General features: G+C 42.9%; 1 protein-coding gene across 1 annotated transcript in view; it reads right to left on the bottom strand.

Moving 5' to 3' along the window:
• Positions 1-5626: 5626 nt before the first annotated feature.
• LOC135484042 (uncharacterized) overlaps positions 5627-7873 on the bottom strand; it is a 37937-nt gene continuing 35690 nt past the window's right edge. The window contains exon 5 of the mRNA XM_064765107.1: positions 5627-7005. Within this exon, the coding sequence (XP_064621177.1) occupies positions 6908-7005 (98 nt within the window). The 3' untranslated portion in view covers positions 5627-6907. The remainder of the gene's footprint in view (positions 7006-7873) is intronic.

Here is a 7873-nt window from a genome sequence, read left to right as displayed (position 1 = left end):
AGCCATGACATACTCTTGTAGGGTCATCTCGGAATAAAGAAAGCTCTGCGTTTGCGTCGGCAGTCAGCCGAGGTATCAAGGGCATGTCCACAGCGAATGAGAAAATCGACCAGAACAACCAGGAGAAGACTCCACAGTTGTCGCCAACTCCGAACGCTAAGGCAGGACCATCCTGGCAGATTCCAATGCTACCAAAAAAGGCCACCGAGGCGGATGTGGGTGGTATGCTCTTAAAACTCCAACAATAATTCAATTCTGTGTGAGCTGACGAATGTAATAAATATTTCCAATAAAGAAAACTCCGCGTTTGCGTCGGCAGTCAGCCGAGGTATCAAGGGCATGTCAACAGCGAATGAGAAAATCGACCAGAACACTGCGGCAATTCTTGCGCTCACCTCGGCGATGCAGTCGAGGACAAAAGAGTTTAGATGAAATGGCCAGGGCCATTGTGCTCACCTCTTGTGAAAGGAAGATGGATGAAGCATTAGCATGGTTTTAAATGTAAGAAAGCATTTCAAGGCACCCTTAGGGGAGAGTCCACTATTAACATTTGGGGCCCTGCTGGCCAAACTGAGAATCAGAAAAAGACTGCAGTTTAGTCTAAGAGTATAGGGGTACATTCGTACCAAGTTAGGGATCTGTAGCTAAAGCAGTGACAAAACGTGCCGTCATTGTAAAATGGCGGTGCCATAGGAAAACTTTGACCTCTGTGACCTTGAGAAGTAGGTCAAATCAAAAACCCACATTTATGAAATGTATCCTTGCTAGGAGTACCTACCATAAAAATGTTATGAAAATCAGACCACTATTAAACGAGCAATCAAACATTTTAACTTTGGACATTAAATTTGGCCCCCGGGTGGCCAAACTAAGAATTTTTCAAGATGCCCGCCTGGCACCCATATTGGCTATCACATTTGATAAAAAATCAAGGATTTAGTAGAGAGTACATAGATATACATCCAGATCAAATTTGGTTGCAATCCGATCATTAGTTTTGGAGTAATAGTACTGTGTTTATTTTTCAAGATGGCTGCCTGGCGGCCATATTTGATGTCCGAACGGCCGAAATTTTAGGGGTGGAATAGAGAATCCCCAGATACATGTCCACACTGGTTTAAAACCTTCTAGCTAAAATAGATAGGAAACATGCTACTGTTCAGTGAATCAGCAAACTTTGACCTCTGTGACCTTGAAAAGGAGGTCAAATCAAAAACCCGGAGGATATATGATGCACCTTTGCTAGAAGTACCTACCATATTTTTTTCAAAATTTCCCGACTACTTTTAAGGGATCACGTCCAAAGTCCGCACGCGAATCGGGGCGAAAATTCGCCTGGTCGAATATCGCCACATTCATTCGCCTCCAAATCGCTCCCTGCTTCGGCGATTCTATTATGATCAGGCGAAAATTCAGACTGAATAAAAATCGCAGGCGAAAATAATAATCGTGCCTAATTCGCTCTCACCAACCATCGGAACGAAGCGAATATTAGAGGCCTATATGTGTTGTAGTATGCCTATTCCGACATCAGCTGATAGCAGACCGAATAAAAACACAAACTGGAATTCCCGGTCAACCTGACTGCAGTAATCATATACATCACATCTATCCACGAGGAGCTACACAAATTTGGCACAGAGGTTTGAGGTTCTTAGTATTATGGTATTGGTATGTATTCCGAAGGATTGTGGCGGAATGTACCGAATCATACAGCTAATCATAGTTAGGCTTATGTTTCCGAGTCTCAGCCAACCAATCAAGATCGTTGTAGTATCCGGTTATCCTAAACAGCGTCCACCAGCGCCCACCAGCGTTCACCAGGTTTAAAGTCGGGTATAAAGTCATCAAAATAAAATTTTGTGGCCAAAACGTAATACGTACACCATAAAAAATACATTTCCTAACAATTTCATGCTTATTTCGTTTAAGACCATTCGATTTTACTTGGATGGTTTTAATGTATGTATGTGTTTAAACCTGGTGGACGCTGTTTAGTATGACCCGATTTGTTCACGTGACTGCACTTTTCCGCCAATAAAACAAGACGAAAGTCGTTGCAAAATCGTTCCGAATATCGGACAAGCATGCAAGAGCCACCAATTTCGTAAAATCGCTCCATTATCGCCTGGAGCGATTTTTGGGGCGAAATCAAAGAATTGGCGCGATTGTGGGCGAATTTCGCATCTGACATTCCGGCGATTTCATATTATCGCCTCACATTCGCTGGTCGATTTTCGGACAGATTTCGCAGGCGAAATACTGTGGTGAATTTCGCCGGCGAATATCGCGTGCGGACTTTGGACGTGATCCCTAAGGGAGATATTGCATATTTTCAATTTTAACGTTTGGCCCCCTGGTGGCCAAACCATGAAACAAATCGGACCGAAACTTGGTCTCCAAGGTGTCATTACATAAGGGTACAAGTGTACCAAGTTTCAACTCAATAGCTCTAACAGTTACGAAACGTGCCCTGCTAACGGACGACGGACGACGACGACGACGACGAACGACGGACGCCACGGTATGGGATTAACTCACCTCTGCTAAGAGGTGAGCTAAAAATGGAGAAGGTTGGGCCTGGTTCTGCCACCAGGAACAGAGATGAAAGGGGAGAAACCAGAGCGTTAAAGAAATTGCAGAGTAATGAAATCTAGATCTGTCTGTTTCGATAAATGAAAAGCTGCATTGTTGGTTCTGAGCTGAACTGGTTTTTTTCAGTTGTTTAAGGTTGAACTGTCATGACTGTTTGTTACCATAAGATGAACTGTTGTTCTGAAGAGCTCTTGACTGTTTGGTTTGGCATGATGAGCTGCTACCTGTATTATGTATACAGTTGAACTGTTTTGAATTTATTAATTGTCTTAATAAGCTGAACCAGTTTTGGATTTGTTGCGACAAAGCTATAAATTGCTTTAACCTTAAAGCTGACCTCTATGCTTCAATGAGCCTGGTTTAAAGATGAACTGTTTGATTTTTTTTAAGTGAAAGTAAGTTGGATGCTTCTGTAAATATGTTTTCTTTTGTAGATATGAGTTTATTGATGTTGTTGACGAGGACGTCAACGCTTGTTAAAGGAGGGGGTAATGTGATGAATTGGCCTTGTACTACTGCAATGTACACTATGTATTGCGCGCGTGGTTTGTTTACATATTGATTTTGCAAAGAAGATCGTCAATCACGCCGTTAATTTATATTGTCAGTCTTACCAAATGACTTCTGTAGTGTCCTGACCTTAGTCTGGTCACTCCCTATTATTTACGGCATGTGCCAAGCTATATTTAGTCGGTAATTCGTCTTTTATGAGCTGCATTTTTACGCTTCAAGTGACAGATTCGGAAACCCGCCATCTTTAACATTTCTAGTATCACGTGACCATTGTTGGGTTGGGGGGGGGGGGGGCCATTCACGCGGTTACTGTTGTCATCCATGCGCCGTGGTTCAGGTCTGCACTTTATTATATTTGGGTTACTGGCACTGTTTGCGCGTTGATCCACGATTCAATTCATCTCTATTAATCTAATATTACATTTATCCGGTCTAGTTTCTCTTGTTCAAGTTGCCTTTGTAGGCCTTTGAACCTCTTGTCGTTATCACGTCTGCAACCGTAGTTGATAGGCGTGGCCTCGTGTCTGTTGTGGTGACCGCTGAGCACATGCTCTTTCTATAAATAGCCAATCATGGCCCACAATTGTGCTTCGCGGAGTAATCACATTAAATATGGGAATATACAAACTGAAACGCAGCCCAAACTCGAGGCGAATCTCAAAAACGTATTGAAGCCAGAAGATCGGCCGGTTCTTTTCTCTCTTATTTCTTCGGTTATTTTCTCGTCAGATTCATCATTTCCAATCTTTACGGTAGGCAAATTTCGCCGAACATTCATTTATCATCTATGAATGCTTTGTTGTCATTTGGTCTTTTATTAAGCCTAAACCTGAACCAAAGCTCCGGTCTCAGACCACTTGCTGGGAACCATCGCTTGGTTACAGTCAGCTGTGCAAGTACATTACATTGACAGGTCCGAGTTGTAAATAGGACACCCACATATCTATTAAATATAACTCTTAAACTGAAATCTGAACAATTTGTGTGTCTTGTTTTGTTCTCCCTGCGACCCGCTTCTCTAATTAGCGTAACACTATGTTTATGATAAAAAATATGATATTAAGAGCATTAAAAATAAATGAGACCATCAGAATTGTAGAAATGATTGTCCCTAGCTTGAAATCCATCAACAGTCATAACAAATTAGGGTCCTGAAACTGCCTAAAATTGACCAATTTAGACTACTTATATTTGATGTGGGCTAATCTAATAGGCCTAGTATAAGACCGTATTTTATTTATTTGTTTAGTATAGGTCATCTAATAACAGCCGGCCTAGTTCGGCCTATAGGAAACTTATTACAATTATTATAATAGTACTGTGCAGAGAGTCGGCCAGGTACCGTCACGTCCCTCTGGGCCGGAGCACTCACATTGCAACGGAATATATCATTGCAGAAGTGGTCCTGCCACACCGTATTATGTTTTAGCTACCTCATTTTTAGTTTACCCCCCCCCCCCCCCGTTGGTCGGAGCATGCATCCTCATCTTAAATGTCCTGGAGAAGTAGGAACCTATAAGACCAGACTTTCTTATAGTAGGTTTTAGCTACCTCATTTTTGGTTTCATGCATCCTCATCTTAAATGTATCATGCATCATGCATCCTCATCTTAAATAGTCTTGGAGAAGTAGGAACCTAATACCAGACTTCCTTAATTTGTTTTAGATACCACTAGTAATATGCTCCGTGCAGCTGGGAATAAGAGGGAGAAGGGGACGTTTAGGAGGTGGAGGGAGGGAAGAGGATATGGCAGCGGCAGTCGCAGCTATCAAGTCAGGCCAGTTCAGTTACAGGAAGGCTGGTGAGATTCACTCCGTCCCCTGGAGTACCTTTCGGGACAGGGTTAAAGGTGAAAAGTCAGTTTGCCAACAAAATAGCTATAAGTGACTTTCTTTTGTATATAAGTTCCACTAGAATGCGTCCTTACCAGTTTTATGCATGAAAACAATGCGCACAATGATTTATTAGACCTTTTCTGTAAGTACCTCGCAAAATGCACTCGATCCAAGCTGCGAATCCATTAATAGCCCCGTGACGTCATTCCTAGAACGAGTGTTGGGATCCACTGGCGACTGGACGCTGATCTTTTGGGAGAATGGTATGCCTTTATTTTTACACGTAGCTAAGGCCAACAAGGTTTCCAGGGTAGAAGTGTCGGTGGGTCAAGTTAATTTGCCATATCCATGTAATCAAGGACGTGCAGTAGGGTTTCATGCAATTTCATGATTTAGCCCACTAGGCTGCGCCTACATACAATCAATGCATGACATGCATACCCGGCCGGCCTTGCTAGGCCATGACAACACTTGACTTAGCATTTCCAACCATGGACTAAGGCAGCACACAGTTGAGCATGAATGACCAGTCCTCATCATGATCGATGAGAGGACCAAGGACGGTGTACTGTAGTGTAGGGACAGAGATGAAAATTGAGGGTCAAGTCCGCCCCTCCATCATCAGGGGACAGAATTGGATGAACAAATGAAGTAACTAGCATATTGATTGATTGATCTCTGTTTCATTTGTGTTTTATTTTTACATGCATATTACAAAGCATAATATATAGTATCTGCTATCCTACTATATTTTCAGGTGCACATGCAGAAATTGCAAGACAATGAATGAATGAATGAATGAATTCTACACTTATAGGGCGCCTTTCCGTGGTAGCACCACGCTCAAAGCGCCACCTCCTCGAAGAATTGATTAAAAAGCAAAGTTTTTAATTGACAATGCCCACTGTGAGAGAATATCGTTGCTGCATGGAAACAGAACAAGTTCCGAATAAAATTGCAGAAATATATTTGGTAGAGGATGTAAATAATGTGACTCCCAACTGCATAGTCGATCATCCCGGATTTACTCCTGTATGCCTCAGCCCCTGGTCTCCACAAAGTGCTTGGCTGTTCTACAAACAGCAGTATGGAAGCAAAACCTTCAATGGGCCCTCCAATGCCAAGTACAGGCACATCGCATATAGACAGTTGGTTCGTTGGTGTTGGGGATATGTAGGTAAAAACAATAGAATCATTCTGCCGTCATGTGCTGTAGCAAGGTAGAAATGGGGGCTAAGCCAGGGCAAAAGCCTAAACTGAGTGAAGAAATTGAACGAGAGCTTATAGATGTCGCAGAAACTCGGGCAGCGACGGGTATCGGATTTTCTAAGAAGAATTTTAAAATCTATGCAGGAAAGGTAGCTCAAAAGAAGGGGGTTCACTTCAAGAACGTGGTGCCTGGGGAGAAATGGTACCGCCTGATGTGCCAGAGGCAGAAGGAGAATGATCAGAAGGCAGTGACCCTTAGAAAGCCTGAGGCGACAGCAAGCGTCCGCCATCGCTGTATGACACCAGAAAAGGTACAATAATTTATTATGAAGTGTCTCTTAACCTTGTTTTATCTTTACTTGTATCTCTTCTGCATGTGCCGAAATCGAAGAAAGTTTATAGGGCGGAATTCCATGAATAAACAAATTGAATGTCTTTACAAAATGGTCAACCAAGGTCTATCATCTATAAATATTTACAGGTAGGTGCCTTTTTCAAAGACTGGGTCAAGACTGTCCGTAACTTCGGACTCGAGCTATCACCCCAGCTAATCTGGAAGTGGAACATGGATGAAACCGGGGTACAAAAAGACCAGCGACCAATTAAAGTGGTAACAAGGTAAGGACTGAATAACTTGGCTTTATAAACATTTTCACACTCCTTCCCGGTAGGATATTAAAACATGTTTCTTTCCGATGATAACCAATCCTATATCATTTTCTTCTATTTCCAGAAAAGGTCAGAGATACATCCATCAGCGGACAAGTGGAGACAGAGAGACGGTTACTGTCATCGGATGCGTGCACGCTGGAGGGAGGGCTATCACACCCCACATTATTGTGAAGGGGACAACTGAAAGAAAAATCAAAGGGTTTGACCTGGAGTATGCTCCCCAGGGGACGAAGTGGTCGGTCTCGCCCAAGGGATGGACTGGGCAGGTATGGCACTAATTAATTGAATAGCTAAGCATTCATCCCCCCCCTCTTCCCCAGTGCATGCTGGCCTATGATAACCATGGTCTATTCTCTCTTCAGGGTTTTGCCAAATTATGGTTTAAAGATGTCTTCCTCCAATCCATCGGACCTGAGAGACCACAGATTCTTTTGTGTGACGGCCATGACTCCCACAACTTTGTGGAGTTGCTAGAAATGGCAAAGGAAAACGACATAATCATTATAGAATTACCGGCCCACACCAGCCATTGGTTGCAACCACTGGGTAGGTTATGACTAAATCAAACAACCCGCAAAGCTTTTCAAATTTTTAGAATCATCTTGACTCTCAACGTCTTTGAATTGATCCACTTCACTTCGATAACGCGAACTGTATCTCTGATTCATTTAAATTGGATATGATGCCATGCGGTGCAGGATGTTGAATAATCAATGTTGAATGGTTGACCTCAGTCGGGGGTTAATATTCAATTCTCTCGGGAGAATCGAATAATTACCCCTGATTTCCGCGTCAGATCCTTTAAAACCTGTGCCTAATATATATTTTCAGGACGGTGTTCAAGACCCTCAAACTAGAGTGGGCCTCAGAGTGCCAGACTCTGACGAACGAGACTGCGACAATAGTTAGCAGTGCTAACTTTTGCAGGATTTTTAGCAATGCCTGGGCAAAGGCTCTAACGCCACGGAACATCGTCCGGGCTTTGAGGCCACAGGACTCCTGATCAATCCTGATAGGATCCCCAAGGAAGCGTTCTTGCTAGGGACAA

This window comes from Lineus longissimus, chromosome 3 (assembly GCF_910592395.1).
Source record: "Lineus longissimus chromosome 3, tnLinLong1.2, whole genome shotgun sequence".
In the NCBI taxonomy this organism is placed as follows: domain Eukaryota; kingdom Metazoa; phylum Nemertea; class Pilidiophora; order Heteronemertea; family Lineidae; genus Lineus; species Lineus longissimus.
The sequence above is the reverse complement of the archived record's forward strand: the minus strand, read 5'-3'. Positions and strand labels throughout refer to the sequence as shown.